This window comes from Frieseomelitta varia, unplaced genomic scaffold (assembly GCF_011392965.1).
Source record: "Frieseomelitta varia isolate USP_RPSP 00005682 unplaced genomic scaffold, Fvar_1.2 scaffold_792, whole genome shotgun sequence".
Classification (NCBI taxonomy): Eukaryota; Metazoa; Arthropoda; class Insecta; order Hymenoptera; family Apidae; genus Frieseomelitta; species Frieseomelitta varia.
The window spans coordinates 1-26,851 of record NW_025110581.1 but is presented as its reverse complement, the minus strand read 5'-3'; the positions used below and the strand labels follow the sequence as shown (position 1 = coordinate 26,851).

At 41.7% G+C, this 26,851-nt stretch overlaps 1 protein-coding gene across 1 annotated transcript in view; it reads right to left on the bottom strand.

Annotated features, from left to right (window-relative positions):
- Positions 1-21,839, bottom strand: part of LOC122536028 (glutaredoxin domain-containing cysteine-rich protein CG31559-like) — a 47,981-nt gene extending 26,142 nt beyond the window's left edge. Inside the window, exon 1 of the mRNA XM_043668042.1 lies at positions 19,208-21,839. Within this exon, the coding sequence (XP_043523977.1) occupies positions 19,208-20,974 (1,767 nt within the window). The 5' untranslated portion in view covers positions 20,975-21,839. The remainder of the gene's footprint in view (positions 1-19,207) is intronic.
- Between the last annotated feature and the right edge of the window lie 5,012 nt (positions 21,840-26,851).

Below are 26,851 nucleotides of genomic sequence, written 5' to 3'. Positions count from 1 at the left end.
ATCGTGCGACACAGTCCGTTGGACGGAAACGCGTGTCATAATCTTGTAATTTAACGCGGAGCAGTCAGCTCGGGAAACACTGTCATTTCTCTAATAACAATTTAGCGGTTCGCGACTTTCGCCCAACGTGATGTCGCGAAGACAAATTCACGCTCGCGAAAAGAGGCGACGTCGTTAAAAAAAAAATAAATAAATAAATAAATGTGTACAAGGACAAGTTAAAAATAATTCACTAGGAAATGTTCCACCGCTCGCCGAAAGGCTGATAGCTCCCGAAATTTATAGAGAGGAATTTTCTTCAGCGAGAAAGTGACTGTCGATACTTGAAACTTCGTTCAGATTAATCGAATTTAGACAACTCAGATTATTGGACATGGAAAATACACGAATTCTAACTTCACCGTAAGAATTTGAAAGAATATTCGTCCGTGGTCCGTATTTTGATAAAACGATTAGATTATTTTCAAAGGACAGGTAAAAGAATCTCAACTTCACTTGGAATTTGAAAGGGAATTCTCAAGCGAATAACAGTCTCACATTGATGGAATAGCTTCAAGTAGCTTGAATTCAAGCTTCGTTTGACTAATCGTAAACCGAGATTTAAACGAGAGACGAGGAGAACCGTGTTTCGACTGTAAAATGGTAAATGGTTGCTGGCGTGAAAGCCATGAAAGAATGAATCGCGGAAACTCGCGATTGAAAATTGAAAAATCGGGGCGGTGACGACAGGAATTTTAAATAAGCAGAGTTTGAAAAATTTTTATTCTCCGTCGGCCAAATACAAACCGATTGGGAACTCTTCTTGTGTTTAAGCACGAATTTTACGGAGGACTGATTTTTCTAAAAATCCTGCGTTTGTTTCTTTTTCATCTATCTACGATTCAATAATTAACAAAACATTGACTTCAATAAAAGGGAAGAAATTCAGACGAGATATTTAGACATCTAAATAATTTCAATTAAGCTCAATGATGAACTCGATTCTATTGACTTAATAAATTCTGTTCCTTAATGAATCCAACAACCGTGGCAAATTTTACGAATGTTGCCCGTTTAATTTGTTTTACTCATTTTAATTTTCAAATTTGACTTTCGTGACTAAAACATCAGCAGAAGCGTGAGTGAATTCGAACGAACGTTTAATTATTCAGTTAATTACGTCGTTTGATTTATCTCAATTGTCATCCCTTTCCACGTTAATCGATTATCACCTTCTCGATTCGCGCGGTTCCTACTGAATCTGTAAATGCTATCGGTAAATTTTGCAATTAACCTAAATATCTATCGTTTGACAGACGTTCGTCGTGCAAACCTCGGACTAATCGTGGGATCTCGCTGAGAGAAAAAAGTAATTGGACAGGATAATCGGAAAGAAGACACGAGCAACGTCTCACCATTTGTCGCCTTAATTCTTTAAGTCGCGACACACAGGGCCAGGCGTGCGCCTGATGAACATCAGTTTCTTTTTTTTTCTCGCGTCCCCTGAGAAACCGCTCGGTTCCCATCTTCAACCAGCGCCGTTAGAAAGTTTCCCGACGTCGCAACAGCGCGTATAATTCCTCCAACACGACTCATAAAGTGTCATTATATGTGCTGGCGAACGAAGAATTTTGCATTCTGTGCGATCGGAGACGTTACGGTCTCTCAGCGCGTGCCACGGATAACTCGAGATCCTTCAACCAGTTTTAAAGAGAAAAGACTGAAACGGAGAAAATTTTATTTCATCATGATGTGGAACAACATTCCAACGACGCGCAGAATTTCACCAAGTATTTAAACTTTTCTTTTTTTTTTTTTTTTTATCATTTACCAGCAATTTGTTTACGAAGTGGTATCGTTTCGAACAAAATGACACAGCGTTGGGAATAATCGAACCTGTCGGAATAGTATTTAGCAACGATTTGTTGATTATATCTTTCTGTGACATGTGATATCGTTTAGGTTTAGAATGATCTTCAACGTGCATTGCATTGGGTTTCTAGACAACCATAGTGTATAAGAGTTAATGATACATATAATGATACATATTTCTTAAAAAAAAAAAAAAATCTCTATCATTTTGTACACTTCCGTAAGAAGCAATGAGAAATCATATAGTTTATGTGAATTATTTCGAACGAGTGTCAATTGACTCACGACTGCTTCTGTCCTTGGGAACTTTTTCTTCTGAAATTCTTTCATTCTTCTTCTATTACACTATCATGTCACGCACAAGGCCATAATTACATAACGTACATAATTACACTTATATTATGAAAAAGAAAAAAAGAAAGCTGTTAGCTCAGATGTAAGTACAATGTTATCTGCAAATAATTAAAGTGTAGCGACTTCTGCTTTAAAGAATTTAGATCAATGACATCTATGTTCATTAAATCGTTCCGTCGAGATGTGCATTTAATATAAACAACAGAATATTGAAAAATTGTTAGTAATTTTATTATCACCATGGAAATGTTTACAGACACTTATATATATCGTAACTATAGTAGAAATTATTCACTCGTTATTTAACTTTCATTATTTAATCTTCGTTTATTATTATTAGTAATTATATATTTATAAATATAAATTATTAGTATTTATATATTTATAATTATAAATTATTAGTAATTATATATTTTGTTATATTTTTAAAGTTAATTACGGAGTTATTATTTATTTGTAGTATTGTGATATAAATTTATTTATCATCATAATCATTACAAAGGCAGTAAATAAATTGTGAATACCGTATAAATAAATTATTGTGAATTATTTATCCGTATTATTATTGAAACACCAGTTTGAAGTTGGCGAGTGTCGCTCGATCAATGATTCCACGATCGACGCCTACTTCGCCTACATCGAATTAATATACATGAAGCCGATCTTTCCAAGTCTTCTCGCTTAACGAAGCCTACCTCGTTTTTGATGAATTTCCAACGACAGGCTTTCACTGCTCATTATTCTCGGCGTCGATGGCCGCCGTGCTAATTCTCGAATCGGCCAGAGGCATCGATTTCTCGAACGACACCGGTGCGCCGATCCGATGTGCTCGACCAACGTAAAAGTTCATTGACGTTGAACCGTGACTCCGTACGCGAAGGCTAACGAACCGGTGTAATTAAGAACCGGCGGTTATTTTTCTTCTTCTGCTCGAGATAATTGAAGAAAAAACCAGCGAGATACACGACTCTCTTTGCGAATTATGTATACGCATAATGTTCTGGAAAGTGCTTGCATACGATAAGCGTATTTTTATTGAAGATGGAATTTTATTCTAAAAGGAAGGTGAACTTGTAACTTAGCGAACGAAAGTAATAACGAAGTTGCGAAAGATCCTCTTGAGTGTCTAGAGTTCATACTTCTTTTGTCATTGATTTGTAAATGTTTTATTTTGGTATTATCAAGGGGACTGGCTCGTTTCAAATAATCACGAAAAAGAAAGGAATGTAAAGAATAGCGCAACTTAATTAATTTTAATCCCTGACGATTTAAATGAGAAGGATAGTCGATATTTCCAACGAAATTTAATTAAAGACGTTTCAATTAATTTTCAAATAAATCCGTAGATATGTGGAGTATAATGCGCACGGCATCGCGAATTGAATATATCCTTATAAAATGATAATATTTTGTTCATTCACCATGACTGCTTCCGAGTAAAAGTAAATTAAAAGTAAACCAAAAGTAGAAAATGTACGTTCCACATTGACATCCGTGGGGAAGTCATCAATTATACGACTGTTGGCAAATTATGGCAAAATCAAATTATAAAAATCATGTTCAATTCAATTTCTCTTTTTTCCTATTTCCTAAGGAGTCTGTTATTAAACGCAGATATTATGTAAATGTTATACTGTACAGCGAATGACTGCGTCAGCCTATTGAGGCTAAATTCTTCAGATCGGTATCTTCTCGGAGCGAGAGGAACGTTTCCAGTTTCGTCATACGTTCGACTGTAAAGCACGATGGAATCGTCCTCGATCGAACGGAGATTTTATTCGTGTTTCGAAACGATCTCCACGAGCGTTTGTTAATTGGACGCGTCGCCGTCGGAATGCCGAATTCCAAGAAGAAAGCACGCTTTCGTGGACGCGGTTAATTATCCATGCTCGATCGACGACGAGGCAATGCGGCGTGCCGCAGAAATGTCAACGACGCCGCGAATGGAAAGTGCCAACAGAGTCCATTGTCGACGCACAACGCAGCACCGTGATCTATTCTTTCTCACGGGCCAACCACATGTGCACGTACGTCTCTTCTTCCATGCAAGCGTTCGCGAACGTTTGGCTCGTTGCTGACAAAACTGTGAACTTTCACAGTACAGTTACTCGCATTAATATTCGGTTAAACATCGAAATTGTTACAATTTCGTAAAACAAAATCGAGCAACGATTAAATGTGGTTTTTAAAGTTTTAAAGTTAACATTGACTTTTTTAAAATTCTATAAATCGTCACAGTGCGTAGAGAGACGTTGAAGTTTTTTTTTTTTTACGACTGAGTTCGAAGCTCGAAGTCTGTTGTTTATAAGGAGACAATAAAACGTGAAGTACGATTTTTTTTTTATTGAACTTTGGAAACGAATACGACGATGAGTATGTGTGATTTCTTGAATTTTCTAAGCCTAATATTCAAAATTTGATAAAATTTGGCGAGAAAGAAATTGTAACGAGAATACTTCAATCTTCAAATCTATTGCAGACTCAGCCGTGAACAAAATTGTTTAATATTTTTACATACTGTGATAATTTGTATTTTTAACATTTTCGAGAAAGTAGCTTATTTCACTTTCGCCTGCTACGCGATGTGTAAAATCTTCAAAACAAAATAAACTGCCTCGAGTTTTGAAACGAACTCAAGCCTTTTTTATTTTACAAAATTGTAACAATTTGTATTAGCCCATTATACTCAAATACGCTAACTTTTACGTGATTTTTTTCTCCGATATTCGTGTTTTTTCGATCTAAATTTTCCCCCAAAAAAATTACGATCCACTGTACAAATTAAATATAGTTTGAAGAATCGAGGAAAGCTAGCTTTCCTTTTTCCAAAACCATTTATAACCATATTAATTGTCCTCCATGAATCATGTTCTCATCGTAATTCTCATCTCCTCGACATTTAGGTTACATCTCTTTGCGAGCGATTAGATTTAGTGATGTGAATACGCCAATGAGATCTCAAATAAAGTGAATCTTTCTTCTTGTCTTTGTCATGACTTAGTTAATAATAATATAGTGAATAATAATAATCATTATTATTATATACTAATTAACAATTAATAATAATTATTATATATTCATTAATAAAGAATAATAACAACAAATGAAAAAGCTCAATAAAAATAAGAATAAAAAACAGTTATAATAACAATCATAAATTTTTCACGCGAACTGCGATCTAAATTTACTATTTATTACTTACTCTCGCAAAATATTTTTCCCGAGAAATTTTACTTACAATTTTCATTCAAGATTCTCTTTTAAAGAAAGCATGCGAATACCATCAATATTCCGACATAATACGCATACACAATGTGCAAAATCGAGCCAGAGTTCAATTTTTCCTCTTTTCCCTCCTCGACAACAAAAATTTTCCTTTCTTCGCGAAATTTCGCACGGCGACTACGCGACGCGGCTGCTTGCCACAGGGAATTCTAATTAATCGTCGGACAAATTTGCATTCCCGGTAAAGTCACGGTCTCGTGGGAAACGAGATGGCTGCGAGGCGCACCATAGTTCTTAGAAATGACGTAAGGATAATGATGTAGCGCGGCCGCGTCCGTAGAAGCGCGTCGTTAGCCGCGCGTTGAACGAGCCGGAACGAGAAGAAGCTGCCAGCAGACCTTTCTGGAAAACATCGGCACCGATCCGACATCGCGAACATTCGCGAAACTTCTCGCTTGATCTTGAGGTGGATTTCGTCGACATGGCCGAAAGATCTCGTCGAGAAGAGAGTTTTCTAGATAAACGCGACGATACCGATGGGAATAAACCGGCGATATTAAGAAACGCGTGACGCCACGCGATGAATATGCACACTTCGATCGACACGGTGGATACTATTGTTCGGTTCGATCTCTGAGAAATTCGAAATTGCGACGCAAAATTTCGTTCTTAACGGGTGTGACAAATTGTTGCAGACGTGCGAACGTTTCTCTGTTGCTCAGAAAAATATTTTACCACGCGCTGTATTTTATATACTGTCTATATTTTATAGAACACGGGTTCCCAATCTATGGAGTTAAAATAAAAACACGGAAACAAAGTTATAGAGAAAGATTCACAAAGAGAGACTTGCGTTGGTTTTATCTGTATTTGAAAACATCAAAAATCAAAAAGCCTACAAATGTCATTAGATTAATTCGAGTCGTTTCATTATTTAGCTAACGTAAGAAAATTTTTTTGAGGGATGGACAGCGGTTACTTACAAATGAAAAGCCTAATTAAGGAGTAAGAAAAAGAGGGGAAAAAAAGGTTAGAATCCGCTGTTAAGAGATACTTGAGCATTCCATCTGGAAATACACATCTGTAGATAATTTCTGTAAGTAGATCTTGCACAATGAGATTAATCTTGAACGATTATTGTTCAGTATCGTGTCGTGATTGTAATAATTGGACAATATCGTAGTTAATTTCGTTGATTGCAAATTAAATGTACGTCTAAACTCGATTTGTTGAATTTCTTCGAAAATTTTCATCACGCTTCTGCAACTTTATTGCAACAAATAAGATATGAAAATCATTGTGAAATGTGTAAGTAAGCTTTTTTGCTCAATACTCAATTTATGGATTGACCACGTAACTTGTGAATTACGTCAACAGCTGACGAAAGGATCATTCCCGGCGTGAAGTATCCCAGCAAGATATTATATTTAGAATTTCTCCAACCTTCAGATTTATAGTCATTGGCTTTTAAAAAGCGCGCGCCTCGAAGTCTTGAGCGAGCCGCGAGAGAGTGAAAAACGAGCGTCGGCCTACGTCGAGTTACGGTCTAGAAATTTCCACGCATTCTTTTTCTCTCATTTCCATCGCGACGTTTGAATATTTTATATATATATATATATATATATCCTATATAACCTACCATCACTTCACCGCAAAGTGCATATTATTTATCCCACGCGATTTCCACCACACGCATTTGTTATTTCGTTCGCTCGGTACTCACGAACGTAGAATGTAAAGTCAGCTGTAAAGTCGTACTTTTTATTTACGAATGATCGTCACTCGAAATCATCTGCGACTCGCGCGCAACGAATCTTACGCCAATAGCGATCTTTCAGGCAAACGTGGACAAATTTCGCGGTTACTCAAGGTTTACGTGCAATCATTGTGCTTCCGTGCGTTTCCTCGAGCGAGTTTCGCCTCTCGAACGATCGTTTCGCTACGTTCCCGTTACGACTTTCCGGCGTTTCCGTTATAGATTTGACAAACCGGTTCCTCCGGCCAGATTCCCGAAATTTTGGGTTACCAGTGCGACGCACACACGCGTTATGTAAAGCTCGTCATTGGCTAACGGTATACGGGAACGAGCCGCGGCTTACTTTCACGCGGTACCATTATCGGAACGCTGTCCAGCATGATTTTATGCACGTGGAATTTTCCAATAACTGTAACGAATATCTTCTAATGCTCTCTAATGACACTCGATACAGTGGGTGTTTGTTAGAACGTACACTGAAGAGCACGACTGGCAATGATAACAAATCGTCGGCAATTTAAACTGATGTAATTTCGCAAAGAAAATATCGTGCGATCTCTCTTAGTTTCATTCGCTCTTCAAGTTTAAGCGTAAAGTTTGAAAGTGTGTGCTTTGACAGTGGTGAGTTGGTTTTCTTCGAAGTAGCGGAGGACTTGCGAAGATCATGTTTACAAAAGCTGTAAAAACTCAAACATCAACGTTTTTGTGATACTGGATCTACCGTCGTTTTGAAGATTGAAGCCACTTCTTTGTCAATGACCAGCTCAAACTTAGGATTAAACGACAGAAATTCAATCCCAAGGTTCATAGATCAATAAAATGGTAAGAAAAAAGGATCAAAGTGTGAATTTTAAGAGCTCGTCACAGAGATCAAATGTCAATCTTCCATCATAATGGATTTAGACGCGAAAAACTTTTTTTAACGAGTTTGAGTTTCGACAATTTTCAAGAAAGAAATATCTTCACTTTCTCGTTTATTACGTAATTATCTCCAAAGAGGGAGAGAGAGAAAAAAAACAAATTCACGACTATAAAAATAAAAGCTTCACGCTTTGAAACGAGATCAAATGAATATATCTCTTTTTGCGAATTTATGTCAATTTAAATTATCGAGAATCTAGAAAACAGAACTTACAAAGAAATGTTCATTCTCTAACGCATTCTACATTTAAAAGCGTATAAGATTTCTCCAGGAAGATTCAAAGCCTGCTACCTCAACTTTATAAATTGACACGTTGACTTATTGAACTGTCTAGATAATAAAACGAACCGGGTGGCAATAAAAATCGCGATTACGCCCCCATCGCGCGTTCTTCCGCTTTTCTACATCTACCGTTACGCTCGAAGACTCCGAAACGAAGCGCTTTTTGCTCGACGCGCTTATGGTTACGGCTGGACGCCGCCGCTTGATACTTTTACGCCAGCTGTTCCGCGAACAGGACGACGGTGTTGCGAGCCAAACGTGTAGCTTGCATCTCGCTGACGAATGGACGAACGTCAGCGCGCGAGCACAGGTAAGAATGTGATCGATATCGATCGGTTCGAGGCGTGGTACATCGATGGACGGTTTTGCTTTCGACCGGGAATGCAGGTATGCGGTTTAAAGCAGCTATTGTGTTATTATCGATAGATGTTTTAAACTGCTTTGATCCCGTACGGGTTTGTTCCGCGGCGATTGCATGGCCGGTGTAGGAATTCGTGTTCAGTCGTCGAGTTGTATAGGAGGTCTCAGGATTGGTGTTTGAACTTTTCGCGAAGAAACGAAATAAAATTTCTTTCTTTACTTTGTTTTCTGGAAGATCAAGTGCGAAAATTTCAAATTAAATATACTTGAATTTACTTGAACTAGTTCTAGATGTGATTCTAGACGCGATAGAGAAGGATTATTTGAAAGAGATTATTCTACGAGAAACATGTGGAGTGTATAAAAATTCTTTGTTGCTTCTCGAAGAAATCGAGTTTGAATATTTATCAAGGGAACAATGTTCAACTGCCGAGGCAATGTTCAATGTCTATTCTTTTGAAAATGACAGGAAGAATTATATTTTACATTTTATACGTGTTTCTGTACGCAGAATATTCTCGTGTTGACTGTTTATGCCTGTCCAGTATCAAATTCAAATGTACTTAAATGTCGAAATGTTTTTACTTAAACGAAAATTATTTTTTCGAAAATTATTTAAAATCGATATATACCTAATTTCTAACAAGCTTCTAATAACATTTCTGACAAGTCGACATATGATATTTCTAAGATAGCTAACAATATTGTTAAAGAATTTGATTTTCTTAAAAACGAAAGTGTTCTTCAGTGAAGAAATTTCATTCTATCTGTTCGACTCACTTCTTCACCACCTATTTTGACACACCCTGTACAGAAACAAACATAAACCGAGAGGAAGAAAATATGAAACAAGATTTCTATTTCAAATTAGTTACATAGTATAAAATATACGTTTCTAATGTAACAGCGTGCGAGCATGTTAATATACGACCCGATTGGAAAGTTGCGCGAAAATGGCACGGAACGTGTTATGAACTGGCTACTATTCTGGCAGAGAGTTGCCTGTGATTTATTGGAAAATAAACGTAACGCACAATATACGTTAATTATTCGACATTATTGTACACCGTGCATTAACGTACAATGTACAATTTAAATGCGAATCTATGAGGGAAATTTCATGAAGTCTCTTCGCCACCTTTTACCAACGTTATCTGATCGCGCAACAAGTGAGTAGTAATTATAGCGCGGAGGAATGCCTGCAAATGTACACATTTTCATCTATAGTTTCTAATCTTTTTTTCTAAAGTGACAAACACGAAGCGAACTAGTCCGTGGAATTCACAAAGGAACAGAGGCATCTTAATGAACTTCCATCCGTTCCGCAGGCGTAAGGACAGACGTTTTTAGTTATGCACGTGTCTAACGTTCAAAGATCTTCGAAACATTCCGCAACCGCAACAGGGATGAGATTGAATTGAATTCGACTTGAATAACTCTGTCGAATTTGAGCAATTCGATGCTATATCCAAGAACGATACATACATATATATATATATATATATATATATATATATATATATATATACATTTTAATTAATTAATTAATTTATATATAAACATTTCTAATTAATTAATTAGTATATATTTCTAATTAAAGTAATCTCCGAAATATTTCACAACTACAACAGGAATGGCGTTGAATTGAATTCGACTTCGATAACTGTATCAAGTTTGAGCAATTCGATCCTATATCTAGAGTCGATATATACACATGTTTAATAAATTTATTTATATATATAAATATTTCTAATTATAATAAATAAATAAATATATATATATTTCTAATTAAAATTGATATCTAATTTCTAACAAGTCGACATATATTTCTTAATATAATTCTTTATTAATTAATAAATATATATATATTTCTAATTAAAATCGATATATACCTAATTTCTGACAAGTTTCTAACAACATTTCTAACAAGTCGACATATGATATTTCTAAGATAGCTAACAATATCGTTAAAGAATTTGATGACTCTCAACTTCGGATTACACGTCATACAAAAAAACGCGTCCCCTTTCGCAAATATGACACAACAGTTGCCCCTTTTACATTTATATCTTCGTCGTTGTTGCACTCGCCGTTTGTTTCGTGTTCAATCTTCAATTTCATTTCCATATTAAATCAAATAATTTCCCGCCAACAATCCGAACCTCCGAGCTTGCACAAGAGTTTTCCAAGAAGTCCTGTGCGACGTGTCGAAACGAAAACGCTGGACGAAGGTAAACCGGCGAAGCCATCTCTGGATGGCTCTCGATGGACCGCTCGAACGGCGATTAAACAGAGAGAGAAAAAGAGAGAGAGAGAGAGAGAGAAGGTTGAACGAATCGAAGAGGAGGTTAAAGCTGGTGGTGGCCGCCGCTGTCGCCACGGTGGCCTCTTTGACCCGCTTTCTCTTTTCCCACCCGATTTGTCTCGCGGACGTGCCTGCCGCGCGCGTTTTCTTTAACCGGGAAATTCACGACGCTGGCCTCTGGCCACCTGCCGCGACTCGCGGAGAACCAGCCGGCGCAAGAACGGGAAACCGGAAGCCGAGAGCCGGCCAAGTGGGTCGAACAAGTGGGCGCCGCGCGGATTCCGATTATCGGGCTCGCTAGGACTCGCGCGCCGCTGCCCTCGCGTTCCTTCGAACCTTTTTGCTCGTGTTGCATCGCAACGTCGCGCCGCCAGAGTTCGAGCACTTTCGAAAATTGCCACTCGATCCTGCAACCACGTCCGAACGTGGCCGTGATCGATCCATCGGGGGGGGAAGGGAGAATCGACTCGATGAGTTCGTGAATCGGAGAAGTGTGCCGCTCAAGAGGTTGATAATGTGGGTCTTCTCTTGCGATCGATTGTTACGGCAGCAACTTCAGCTTCCGAGGTGCTTATCGATATTTCGAAAATTTAAGAGTAATTTTCTCTCAGATATGTGTACCTTGGGATTTAGAAAAGTACGCGATAATCTCTTTTTCCCAAAAATATGTTTCGTTCCAACTAGGGAACATACGGAAATCGGTATCGTCGATTTTGATGAAAGTTTGACGTGAATATAGCTTTCAAAAAAATATTCGACCCATTTTTTTTTTTTATCGGCAATGGTCGATGTTGAAGGGGTGAGAACTGCCTTTAAATTCAGGGGTACGGAATATATTTTGTCAAGTATCTCGGAAATTATCGAAGATACCGTTGATGAAATTAGTGTTTTCTAACGACGAATTCAATAGTGTATAAAAAAAATCCGTATTTTTCATAAGTTTTCCCAAGTAACTGTTAACAAATTTTCTTGAACTATGTATTCATAGTAAGTCACGTTCAACGCAGAGAACTAAAGATCAAGATTGAAACCATATTTCAACGAAAAACGTATTTACATCTAACACGTTTTACTTAAACAAGTCGCATTGGCAACAACACGAATTATCGCATGTTCTAATTTATGTAATCCGTGTGATACGAACGCTATACGTATGGACGTTGGCTGGAGATAATCTTCGTTAGGAATATTTCCGGATTTCTACGTTGGGAATATCGAATAAATGATGATCCCGACTAATAAGCCAGTATTAAGACAAAATCTCACGATTCGCCGTCTCACTGCAGCTACCTGCTGCAATAAAACAGCTGGCATTGTTTGAGAACGAGTGCGCCGGGGAAGAGAAGTTGAAATTACGCCGCCTCCGATTCGATTGCGATTTTCATCGACCTGATTTCTTGAGGTTTCCAATTGGTCGATGGAGATCGTTTAAATGTTTATTTGCGTGCAGGCCGCAAATAAGCACCGCGGAGAGAAATAGAACATGAAGCGTGACATGCCGTCTGGCCATAAGTGTCGATTTCGAGCGGCTCGAAGCCGGCGAACAGATCGGGAAGAAAGTCGGCGACGCTGGACGATGAAGTGGGACGTGTTTCTGCCGCGCTTATCATCGATCATTTCACCTTCTTCGCCAAGGATCGGACAAGTTAAGTGGGCCAACCACTCGGTCGTCTCTCCTCGTAACCCGTGCGAATTAGCTTCCGCGTGTAAACGTTCGTGTCGCGAGCGCGAAACATCTCGACTCGAAATCAACGTTCCGACAACGCTTTCGTAGTGTAAGAGGAGCGTGTCTCTTTCGTCTATCTACGGAATCGCAGTTGCGACCAAATGTAACTATGTACGTTCCACTTGTGAATTCTTCGATCGTCCGACGAATAAACGAACGAAGAAATTCCCGTTAGAAACATCGTTGGTACGATAAATGATCATGTGTTTTCGGCCGGTTTCCCAGCAGATCGCGAAAACGCGATATCTCGCGCGGCTACGGCGATCGGTACGCGAGATTTAATCGATAATTAATCGCGGAACGCGCGCCGATCCGAGGGAACTGTTGCAGGGAATCCTGCCGTCAATTACGTTGCGTTACAAATTACGTTTAATTGGCGCGCGCGCGTCTACTCGATACGATCGAGCATCGAGATTTCTTCTTTTTTTTCTTTTTCTTCTGTTCTTTCCATCAGCAGTGGATCTCTGTCGCTAAGACACAGCTGACCGCGCGTTGTTTGCGTCGCGGAATTGGGATTGATCTGATTAATTTGGCGCACGCATTCCGACACTGACGACGAGTTACTCGCTCGATAAGGTTCTGAAGTTTTAATTGCGCGTCCGGTGCTGCGCATCCGGCTGAAAAATGCGATCCGGCCACGTGCGTTTCGTACCGCGTTTACGGTTTCTCGCGTCGATCCGTTGCTTACGTGTTTCTTGCTTGATCTTCGACGTAGAACGCGTTATACTGTGTTATGTAACTCAGCTAGGGTAAATTCAACTTCAGTGTGAAACGCGCAACTTTAGTATGGAATTTATATTTTAAACCTATATATATATAAATGAAAATATAAATATAATAATATAAATTCCAAATTATATATATATATATTTTTTTTTAACGTAATCAAAATATAAATTCTTAATTACATATATTTATGTTTAGATTAGGTTTAAAAAATATAATATAACACATATTACATATATATAGGTTTAGGTTAGGTTTAAACAATATATTTATTGCATAATATAAATATAATATAATATAATATATCTTACATATTTATATAGGTTTAGGTTGGGTTTAAAAAATATATATATTATATAATAGAATATAAATCATATAAAATATATAATATATATTTTAAACCTAACTTAAACCTATACATATATATATATATATATATATATATATATATATATATATTTTTTTTTTTGTTTTTAAACTTAATCTAAATATATGTAATTTGGGATTTGTATTTAGCTTAGGTTTAAAATATATATATACTCAGGAGTAAATTAAATAACAAATACCGAGAGGAAGGTATAAATGTTGCTGTAATTCCTCTTTCGCGTATCCATATCCCACACTAATTACACTCGCGTAACACGAAACTAAAGTCCAAATAAAAATAAAAATATCATGCACAGTTTTGTTTTTATCCTCGCGTCCAACAGACGTTGGATCAACTGTTCAATTACCGATCGACCCAACAGGTGCAGCTAATTACGCAAACCACCGATGATGCAGCGGACGTTCGCGCAAATGATCACGACGATCAGTGAGTGAGAAACGTCTCGAAAAAGTGGAAACGACCAGAAAAAAAGGCATTTTCGCTGCAGCCTACTGGTCTAGAATAACCTCGGCCACTAACTTTCTAGTACAACTCGACAGGTTGGCGTGAAGCATTACGCGAGGATTATAACGAATGCAACGTCGGCATTACGCGAACGATAATACATCGATAACGGGAGGGGCGAGAAATCGAAAAGGATCGGTGCTTTCTATCGATGCATCTTGATGCATAACGCCGCCTCGTGTGCACCAGGAAATTACGACACCGTTTTTCCGTTTGTTCGTGCGTTCTGTTATGTGCCGCGCGATAATCTAACGTTAGATTCGTATTGTTGACTACGCGGAAGTAATCACGTGACTTCCTATCCCGCGTTTTCTCATCGCGCATCGCAGCACCGTTCCCTGCTCTTGAATTCCTTCGGATCGAGAATTGTGAAAACTTTAGACTTTGACCATCCTTCGCGACTTTTGATCTTCTCAATTTTGTTTCGGAAAGTGAGCGATTTGTAAATGATGATTTTTCAGTGAAATCAATTTTTCTGATCGATGCTCCGTAATTTGTGATAAATCGATCAAACAGATTTGTACCAATTATATTAACAAAAATTGAAAATTTAGTTAATTCATGATACAATATTTGAAATATCATTTTAAAATAAAGAGATTAACTTTCGATCCCTCAGATGTGAAACCAATTAATCGGGCAATTATTTTCATTTTACGTTTGTAAACTTTAACTTCTTAAGGTCTTGTTTTTGTTAATTTCAAATTTACGCGTTCTTCAGTTTTAAATTTAACATTCGAGTTTGACATTCAATAAACTAGTTACATGACACGTGCAACATGGATAATTATCCCAATTGTAAATGTAGCGTTATTTTAGACGTAAAGTACCGAGTATTCAATCTAGAGTCAAAGAAAGTTCGAAATTTGAAATTTCACAGGATCGCGGTTTGCTTTCTCTTTCGAATCGACTCGATATTACAAGACGAGGAAATTGAGGTCATCCCGTACGCGCTGACGCTTCCAAGAAAATTCTGCTCGAGGAACGTAGACCGCGCTAAAACGAAATAAAGACTCCCTCGCGTTCAAGAATGGATTTTCGATCTTTTGAAATTTTTCAATCGATAATTTCGTTCGCGAGACTTTTGCAAAACAGTTTACATCTCGTCTCGCGCTGCGTCACTACTTTTCCCTGCCTTGTTGCATCGAAAAACTGAAGAAACGAGAACCTGACTCTAATGAAATCCTTGCTTTCAAATTATACCGAAACGTGTACTGCAATCAAGGAACACTGAACGCGTAATCACGTAAATCAGAGTGGAACGTTGGATAATAGAGACATTTAACGGCAAGACGTTAGTATTGTTGGGATTACCGATTCGCTATAATTAATATCCTCTTGTGAACAGTAGAGTGAATCAACTGCGATATGAGCGAGCTAGTGAAACCCCGAAGGCGATCTCATTTTTCCACAGCGAGAAAAACAGTGTGTACAATTACGACAGAGCGGCGGAAGATTATCTCGCAACGAATTACTCTCTTTCTCTCTCTCTCTCTCTCTCTCTCTAATCTCTGCGTCGCGAGAGATTCCTCCAGGTCCTCAGGTGATCGCCGTATCAAAACGTTGACCGTAACGCAGCGTTTCCTTTTTTTTTTTTCTCCTCCTCCTCTCCCCACCTGTTCGCCGTTAAGAAACCGAGGAAAATTGTCGCTAAGTAAACGACTGCCGTAAATGTACCTGTCGCGAAGTGGCTTTGAGAGAAACGTGGTTGCGAAACGCGGCCGTTACTTACGTAGTTCTACACAAGGCCTTCTTTTTTCCTGCGTCAAACGTTCTACCTTTGATTCGTTTCCACAATACGTGCGAGCGTGTGTGTTGCAGAATAATTAAATTAATTAAAAAAAATTACAACCCTCGGTATTCGGCGTGATATTTTTAGTCTCTCTCTCTCTCTCTCTCTCTCTCTCTCTCTCTCTCTCGTTTTCGCGGTAAAATGAAACGATCCTTTCGAGATTTCTAGATGTTACTTTTTTACGCCACGGCTGCTTAAAGTATCCGCAACCTTGGATCATTATCGTTATTACCGTTTCATTACGTAAGATAAGTGGCACAGGACGAAACTGCCGGGGAAGGAGCAAGAGCTACGAGCAAAAGTCACGTTTCTGTAATTTGTTTGGAAAGAGCTCGATTGGAAAGAGTTCTCTACGAAGAAACAAGGAAAGTAGCACGATAGAATGTTGATAATAATTAACGACAGAATAAAATAAAACGATTCCGACGCAGTTTATTTCTTTCTCTTTCTTCTTTTTTTTTTTTTTTTCTTCAGTTGACAACTGGTCTCTGTTGTGCATTTTATGTTAATTGGAGAAAACAAGAGTAAGTAACAAAAGCAAGAAAGAGTTTTATATTAATTGTAAGGAGTAAGTTCAAAAAAGAGTTTTATTTTAGTTGTAAGAAGAAAAAAAAAAGAATTGGTAACAAATTAGTTCATCTGGAGCTGTAAATAAACTCTGGCGGAGAGAAAGAAAGTGGAGCATCGGAGCATCGTATATTGGATATTCTCGAGCGACTGTTCTCATCCCGAACCGATATCGAACCGATCTGCAAGCCGATTCAATGAACAGTTTACTTGTGCGTATTAATATCTCTGCGAGGCTCGTGCACTTCAACGTGGACGCAGAACGATCGTAACGGCAGAGACCTCGATTTTGTCCGAACAATTTGACGCTGAATGCATAGTGAGAATCGGCAATTCGCGTATTCACAAGATGAACAATATTTTCGTTACACGAAAACTCGTACGATCGCTTGAAACATGAAATCAACTATTGCATATATTTATGCTGTAATACGAATCGCCCGCTTAGAATGTCTAGATCGACAATCGATTAGTGTCTACCTCCAGAGACAATTGTAATATTCTGGGAATCGAGAATGTTCGTGCACTTTCTTTTTCACCGCGACTGTGTACACACGTGCCTAAGTATTTCTGTAATAAATCTAGTTATATTCTACGAACTCTCCGAGTTATTCTTATCTATCCAATATTTCTACATTTCTACACGTGAGTCCGTGTAGTTCGTGTTTGCACCTTCTGTATTTTCGATTTACGTTCAACGCCTGTGAATAATGATATTAGTGATATTTCACGCGCAACGTGACAGATTGAAATAAGAATTTGCATTAATAGGTTGGACGTCTTGTTAGACCTGGGTGACGGCTGTGTTAATCGATTCTCGCTCGGGCATTCAACGTGTTGAAGTAAAAGCTGGAATCTTTTAAATAAACCCCTTAACGAACGACTATACATATATATATATCGACAAAAAATCTGCTCGCTGCTGCGGGCGATCAATGAAAATAATTCTGGACGGCAGGTATTTCCGGATGGCTGGCGCGATCGAGCCACGACCAAAGCCACGAACGAACCAGTCATGTTCGCGCGTTGATCGAGGCAATAGGCGAAATCCCTAGGGACACACCGAGCTGGAGTGAATCCGTGATTGCTCGGCGGTCTGTTGCAAGGAGACGCGCGCTCAATTCAGCGCGCCTCTCGGCCTGTAATTTGGCGAGATAGGCCGCGTGCGACCACACGCGCATCGGAAACGCCGCGCAGCTCACGTACGTACGTCGTTGGAGACGCACGTGCAAACGCGAGAGCAGAAAACTCTGCGTGAAAACAGACAGACAGACAGATAGATAGATAGATAGATAGAGAAATAGAGAGCGTCGTCTACGTAAGAAAAGTTGTCAAGGATGAAGAAAAAGATGCGGGCGAACAGAGGAGGAGGACCGGTTTGCAACTAGAAGCAACAACAAGTTGCTCCCCTGCAAGTTGCCGTAATATCGTTTTATCGGATCTACCGTTATGTCGATCCGTTCTGCATCGACAGCGTATACGTGGTACGATTCTCTTCTCTCGGCTTCTCGTTCGACAGCGACGTTCTGTGCGCCATGTTACTCGCATGGCAACACCGGAAACCTTGCTCGGAGGGCCACATGGGACCACTGTCTACGTCATCGATCGATGCCAGTCAACTGGCCGATCCAAACTGGTCGACCAGAGAGAGAAAGAGAGAGAGAGAGAGAGAGAGAGAGAGAGAGAGGTGATCTAACTGTAAATCTAACGCTTTTCGCTCGGCAACTTGTCGTTGTCGTCGTCGACGACGACACACGAGTCAACTGCATCACGCGGATCGCGTAAATAGATAGCTACCGAGCTCTGCTCGCCATTCGATACCGTTCGATTCCGTCGTGCTGGAACGCCTCGCGCTGTCAGCCGCTGATTTGCATAACAAATCGCGAGTCGAGTCGTTCACCAGGCCTGCTAGTCAATGCAGACTGAAGGGAGTCGATATTTAAAGCACGTCGACGGGGACACCAACCGTTTCACCTTACATTCCAGCGCCTTCGACGCGATTTTTACCCGAGTTTAAGCGACCGTTCGATCACGAAAACCAACGAATCTAGATCAACGACAATTTGCCGATTTTTCCCGATGACTCGTCTCTCTGATCTGTTCTTCGTCTTTGGATGAGAAAGTCTGTCGAGCGACTCCAAATTAGCACCGTTCCCTGTCGCGAGTCCTACACCGGAAGCTGTTGCGTTTCTATTTCTGTTTCTCTCACGGAAGAACGTTCCCTCTTGGGAAACGTTCCGTAAATATCTCGCCGCCTCCGGCGCCGATAGACATCGCTTAATTCAAAGTTTTCATTCGCTACCCTGTTTAACATTCTACCAGGCGGAGGCTAGGATCGGCCGGTTAATTGGCACGCAACAGAAATTCCGCGGAGCTCGGAGCGCGTATACATACAACGCGATACAATGCGGCAAGAGGCCGTGTGCCCGGAAAGCTTCGCGATACGAACCTGAGAGGATGGTTTCTGAAGGAACGTGGCGATCCCAGCGCGCACCCTGTTTTTCACACCGCGCACAGTTCCCTTGGCACTACGTATGGCTTCCTTCTCGAGGATCTTGTAGCCTGCGAAACATTCGTCGGTGTCGTTGTCGCCGGACACCACTCCTCCGCCTCTGCTGCCGTCCTTATTGTTGCCCTTCAGTTCATTCACGTGAAACTTGTAGAACCTGTCGTACTCGTACACGTACTTCTTCCCGGTCACTGGATTCACGCTGGTGTCCACGTCGCCGGCAACCGACTCCTGCTCCAGCCTCTCCTGTTTTTGCTTCCTCTCCTCGTACGTGCACTCGTTCACCACCGGCGACGACGACGACGACGACGACGACGAGGACAACGACAGCCGGCCGTTCTGCTCTATGTTTGGATCCGGGCTCCTGATCCTCGGTGTGGAGGAAGCTTTCGACAAGGATGACGCGCCAGACGGCGAGGGAGAGACGCTGAGAGAAGTGTTCGACTCAACTTCCGTTTGTTCTTCGTTCGACGAGTCCAGTCTGTTCAGAGTCACGACGGTTTCAGTGTCGCTCGATCTCGGACGATCCGAGATCCCATTCTTCGGACGATGATTCTCCGGCGTGCGTTGTTCGTGTCGATACTCCAAGGAGGAGGACGTTCGATCGGCCTCGACCCCGTTCCCATTGACATCGTTCAACAACTCGCCACCGTTCAGAGAGTCGCAGCTGATGTTGCTCTCGTTGTCGTCGCTGTCGACTTCCGCCCCGCTGCTGGTGAGGCTGCCGGTACGATTGTGCTGATCGCTCGCGAGGATGACCGTGCTGGCGTTGTTCTTCTTCTTGGGTAGTGGCGGCGGCGTGCCGTCCAGATCGCTGCAGGTCCCGCTGTCCAACGTGTCGCTTGGCGAACACTGCCCGCTTGACATCACCATGCCGTTCAACTGGCCTGGATACCCGGTGTTGTAGTAGAAGCAAGCGCTCGAACGACTGTTCGAAGTGGACGTGTTCAGTGGCTCCGAGGTATCGCGGTGTACCATGTCTGCGGCGGAGGTGAGGTCGTCGACTGTGTTTCGACTGGCCTTGCTGTCGTCGTTGCTCTCGTTGCTGGTGCGTGCAAAAGTGTTCGAGCCAACACTGATCCTGACACAGCCGTCACCGGCACCGGCACTTCCACAACGCTGCTCGTTCACCAGATTCGTCGCACTCACGACCACACCGACGTCACGCTTGCTCGAACGTTCGCACGCGATCCCGTTCTCCTGCTTGGCTTCGTGGCCGACGTTCTCGTCCAACGTCAATCGTACGGTCGATATCACCCTCCCGTTCTTGTCACCATCCGGGTTGATCTTGATCTTTACCACGTGCGCCGCTTGCTGGTGCAGTTGCTGTTGATAATGATGACGATAATTATTATTATTATTATTATTATTATTATTACAATGGTGATGCTGCTGATGCTGCTGTTGCCCGTACTGCAGTTGTTGCTCGTTCTGCGCGGTCTGAACCGACTTCACGCTGCTCTGCTTGCCGTAGCCGTTCGCGGCCTGCACTTCCGGGATTCTTCTCCTACAGGTTGCCGCGGAATCGACGCCAGGAGCGGCCAGTCCGACAAATACCGTTGCTCCGGCCCCTGTGCTCAGAGGAGCCGTGGGGGGACTAGAAACAGCCCGGATTGACACAGTCTGTCGGGCAACCTGACTCGCGTCCCGGGGCTGAGTCTTCGCCGGCAGTGTCGGTGGAACGGTCATCGTGGCGACCTCGTCCATGTACACATTCGAGAGCACTGTCACTGGTCACCGATCGAACGATCTTTTGCTTTCTCCTCTCTCTCTCTCTCTTTTTCTTTTCCTTTCTCCGCGAGAATTTCCTAATTTCTTCACTGAAATGGGAGGGATGGCTCTTGGTCCTTGCGTGAGAAAGTGCGAGCAATTTGGGTCGAGTGTTTTCGATTGGAACAAGTTGTGAAATCACTTCGATTGAATTCAACGCGACGCGACGCGACCGCGTGAACCAGATTTACGGCGTTACGCTCGGTGTTACTGATCGACGATTCACGTCGACGACATATGGCTCAACATATGGCGCGACATGCTGCAGACTTCCGGCGGTACCACGCGCGAGATCCTCGAGAAACGTCGATCACGCTGTCCAAACCACTGTGTCGGTAGAATCTTACTCCGAAATTCTAGTCTTCCACCGAGCCGTTGCGCGAATGAAGATGAAACTCCTCTCGAACCTAATGTTCCTTGATCGTCAGTCGATCGAAATTCGTGGCGATCGGCATCTGATCGGCTGCATCTCGCCGAGGATCGTTATCACGCGGCTGTACGATCGATCGATCGCGACTACGACACTCGAGGGACTGTTTTTATTTCTCCTCTCTTCGAGTAACAATCGCGAGAAGAAGGGAAGAAGCTGAGCGAGCTGAGAAACAAATAAAGAAAGAGAAAGAATAGCCGCCACTTACTAAACCGTGTCGGTTACGTTTATCAGGAGTAACGCATGGTAGAACCCTCGAATGCTCGGCACGACGAACACGACGACAGCGGTCGACGACGGCGGATCGTTCACGGTACGGGCCGTCAGTAACTGTACTGAGTGCCTCTGACACTTACTCATGCAGTTTCGTTGGCTAGGTGGGGACCAAGTTGGGACTCGCGACGGGGCACGACGAAACGCCCGGAGTGGGGGAACACTGTGTGGTTGTCGGCGGAGTGGGGGGACGCTTGGGCCAGATGGTGAGCGTGTGTACGCGCATGCACTGGCGAGAAAGGAGAGGAATCGCGGCACAGAACGAGGGAGCGGAGGATCGCTCGAGTCATGAAGGAGGCCCTCGAGCGCGAGTGAATGAGCGAGCGAGTAAAAGACCGAACGTTCGAGACTGTGTGTGTGTGTGTATGCGGGTAGGTAAATAAATCGCTAGGTGGAACGCGCGAGTGAGCAAGCGAGCGATCGAGCGAGTGAAAGGACGAATCGACGAATAAGCGAGAAAGAGAGTTGCGGTGTCTCGAGTTAGAAGGGAGGAGAGAAGGACGACGAGAACGAGTCTTGTGGAAATTGTCTGGCACGTAAGCACTTGCTCGAGGTAGACGTGGCGTCCTCTACCGAGCCAAGTAGAATCGACTATCCGGTTTTCCATTTAAATACCTGTTCTTTACCGTTCACCGGCTTTCTCGCGTGCATGCACGTTCGTGCGAGTTTCACGTGGCAGAGTGTGCATGTGCGTGCGTGTCTGATCGGATGGATACACCTGCCGAAAATTTTCATCGACGTCGCGCGCGCGTGGGAAGATCATCCGGCGAAGCGACGATCACGTTTATAGGGATGGGGATTAAAGCGACGATAAACGAGAATAACAAGAAGCGAGTTTTATCGGTGCACGCCAGTGGGAAATGCATCGCCCGACGAGACGTATCGAGCGTGTTGCGCAACGCTTCTTCTCTTTTGTTCGCGCTCGTGTTTCACCGTGTATTAACTTGTAAGCAAGCGACCGTGTAATTACCTTTGCACGAAAGCAGAACGGTTGTAGCTCTTTGATGATAACTCGCGTCACGTCGGGGAACAATGAATGGATATGTCCCGGTGGAAGGCATTCGCGTTTTATCAACGGCCAGACTCCTACGGAGAATTCGATCGGTTCCTTTTTTTCCTCCACGCGGTAACTGCGAATTGATCTCCCCTCGCACCTGCGACATTTGTCGAGCCTCTCGGCATTCACAGTGATAATTACATTTGCCCGATTATCGATGCTCGATCGTTATTTTCACGACGTGAGTCACACTAATGCTGTGGATTGTGTTTCTGGGATAAAGAATGCTCTCCTGAAAAAGACAGCTATTTTGCATATATTTCAAAATTTATTGCAGACGTATATATTTCATACGTATATAGTGAAACGCAAAGTCTCGCGATACTCGCTAATTAACATTGCAGAATCCATCGTCAATTTCTTTTCTCTCGCAGAAATGTTCCACGAGTGCCATTCTTCTTTCGGAAGGAATTATTCACGTAGCACGTAAATGGAAAATTACGAAACGGCGTATATTTTTTCAATTCAAATATTCCTGCCTTGTTCTACATTATTTGACATACGTGCATATTCCGTTTGTACTTCGAAACAAGTGAAAAATTCCTGAAATTTCAGATATCTCTCTCTCCCTTTTTCCGCAACATTTCTCCCTTTCCCTTGGTAAATCGTGTTATGTCGAGGTTTAGGTTATAAATTATGAGGTAATAAATTACATTATTAGGTAGTTGGGTAATAAATTACGAGGGTAACAAGTGTAAGGACAAGTACAATTAATATAGAAATAACACGGCGGATAAATACGTTCGAGAGAGAGAGAGAGAGCGAACCGAAAGCGCGGAATAAATTTGCATTGCTCGAAGCTTTGCTTTACTTTGTTATCTTTAGCACTTGAACAGGTGGCTGCTCGAGAGCTGTGAACCTTGCTGGCAACCCCGCTCCCGATCTCGAGTCGGGATGAAAGAGGAGCAATCAGGTTTGGTCCAGTCTGCCGTGACCAGAAACAACTTCTGTTTCTCTCGCGAAGCCAGAAACGATCGATTCAATATACAAAGAAGGGGAGAACGATTTAGATTGAACGAGCGACGCGCAGTAACGCTGTTCAACGAGATCCAACCACTCTTATTAAAGCTCCGTTAAACAGCCTAATTATAGATTAATGTATTCCAGGTTGTTAATTCTATTTCAATCCTCAGCCGCGAATTGCTTGTTCCACATTTTTTTACGATTCGAATCAATCTTTTCAAATTGCGATTATATGAACACTGAGACAGACAAATTATACGAGTAACGATATCTCGCGCAAGTTGGCAAGTTTGTTAGTCGTTTGTTGCGTTTAATCACGTCTCCCGTATTAATCTGTTTACGAACAGAGTCATCGAAATATTTGAATTGCCGTTGTTGTTTTATTACGTTCTAGTTGATTTATTAGAAGTTTCGAACGCTCGGATCGCTCGAGCCATGTTAAACTTCGTGCCGGCGCCATTTAGAGATAGCCACGAGTAGAGAGTACCTTGTAGAGAGAGAGCCCTGTTACGGGTTCAACACGTTTTAATCTCATTTACGGAGACTCGCGGTGGCATAATGAATAAGGACCTTGGTTATCAACATTTAATCTCGTTTATTACGGACTCTGTTAGAGCGGAGCGCCGCGGACTTGTTTAAATTCGATCGATATTTTCTAATCGTCGGAATAAACTCGCCGCTCCACCTGTTTCGTAACTAACATTTCTCACGTTTGTTTGTCTCTTTTGTCACGAAATTTTAGACCGCCTGACATGCCGTACACGTTTCTACCGTAAAAGTGGCAAAATATTGAAATGGTATTGTCAATGTCGTTTATCCACTTTCTTTTTTTTTCCTCTTTAGATATTTTACAGCCTATGATTTATGCAACGAAACGTCTTACCTTGGAGAGAAAAAAGAAAGCATTCAGCTCGACGACTGTGCATCTCGTAGATCACGGTTTGATACATTCTCCGCGACAGTCGCCAGAATTTTACATTAACAAAATTAAAAAGCGTGAATCCTCCGTGTATCTGAATTATTTCTAGAAAGTAATGCTTTCACTTAGCATTTCATCAAAGGTATCAATCATTAAAGAAATAACGACCGTCGTGAAGAAGAAACGGCAGAGGCGCCGATAACGAATCTAACGTCGCGACCTACGCGTTATCCTGACACCGTTACTATTATTATCTAGGTTAATTTCACACGTTATTCTGTTGTTGTAATCCTGCTTCGCAAACTCGTTTCTTGGAGAGTATTATTCCGCAATTTATCTTTCATTCCGTTTCACCCGATAAGCAACAGTTACCTGAGAGCGAAATAACGTCATGCTAATTCACCTCGCGAACGAGGCCGCAAACGAGCGCGGATATCGTTATTCAAATGAGTAGAAATCGATCGTGCGACTGTCGCTTTTTCGAGGAAGGAAGAGTATCATCCTCGGATAGACACGAAATTCCAATGGCGTCGTGACCCTAGAACGGTACGCTCGAAATCACAGAATTACGAATCACGTATCGACTGCCGATATTCAGTCAGGATAAGGGTTGAAAGTTCACATTGTGGCACAGCTCTTTGAAAATCGAAGCGTCGATAAAGTTGGCCAAGTGCAGCCGAATGTTTCACTATTATCATCAAAATAGTAAAAATATTACCTGCAACGTGCAATTATTTGCCAGGTGAGAATTGAACCGAATTTGCCATGAGCGAGCGCGCGCGCGCGATATGATTTCGTTTCTACGATGACGTGGAAGATTTATGACAGCTGCACGTTCGCTGGAAACGACAGAAGAAAAAGGGAACGGGTGATTTGTGGTTTAGAAAATTCTCGGTACCGTAAATTTCAGTGACCTTCCTTCTATTTCCTTTTTCCCTCGCTTGGAATCACGTTTTCGTTGCGATCGCCGCTCGTTGGCGTCGATCGGTTAATCCCATAGCGTCCGACGTTTCTTTCACTCCTTATTATTTGGCCTTATTCTCCACATACCTCGCCGGGTAAACCAGTTGAGTAGCTGTTCGCCTTTCTTTCTCCGCCGCGGGAACCAGTATTCTGCATACCACTTACCACGGCACGCAATTGAATAAGCAACTTTATAAACAGTTAAAGCAACATGCAACTGGCGTGTCTAGGAAGCTATAATACGCTCGGGAATTCGTCATTTTCCGTTTTTTCACTTCTCTCGCGAATCATGATCGATTTTGCGAGATCGACGACCATGCGGCACTCTGCGAACGCGCACGGTTTTAAACGAAATGAGTTTCGAGTACGAGCATTTTCGAAATTGAGATTGAGAACAGAAAAGTTTTCACACACTTTGCGTATCCACTTTGATCATTACAAAGTACTACTTTACACGCAGAATTATTCCGCGCGAGTTGAAAAGTTAAAAAAAAAAAAAATGCAAGAGTTACTTAGCACGTTTATTACATTCTGTAATTTAATTTTCTTCTTTTTTTTTTTTCTTCGCATAATTGTCAGTGCCTGTACGTACTTACCCTATCGCTTGCGCGAGGCCGCGTTGATCAAGCCGAGTGAAACGTATTACCCAATAAATATAAAGCTTAGCTGTTGTTACATGTTCGCAAGTTATTATTATAACGCAACAATCTGAACGGAGCCAGTCGTTTTACAGAAATATCTTCGTGATAATAACTATGTACAAGATATTCTTAATCGTGCCAGAGTCGTACCCATAATTATTATCACTTGTCGCATAAATAACGCAACGTAATTTACAAACCTCGTCGGAACGCAAGGATCAAGTTTGAACCAGGTTCCCTCGAAAAGTGCGCAATGAACTCGCGCGTATTTTCGATACAAGCGACAATAAAATAATCGGAGAATCGGTTGGGACACATATTGCTATTCGCTAGCTCAGGTAACAGTTTACTCGAAGGCTGTCGTGCGTGAGAATCACGTTGCGAAGCCAGCGGCTGGGAAAAAAGAAAAAGAGACGCGAGTCGAAAAATACGAGGCGGAGAGTAAAGTATGCGAAATACGCGAAAGAACGAGGACGGTCGGCAGGTTTCTAATAAGCGTGATATATTACTTTCGCGCGAATGGCGAGTCATATTGAGATAGTCGTTTGCGAGGAGAGGAAAGAAAAAA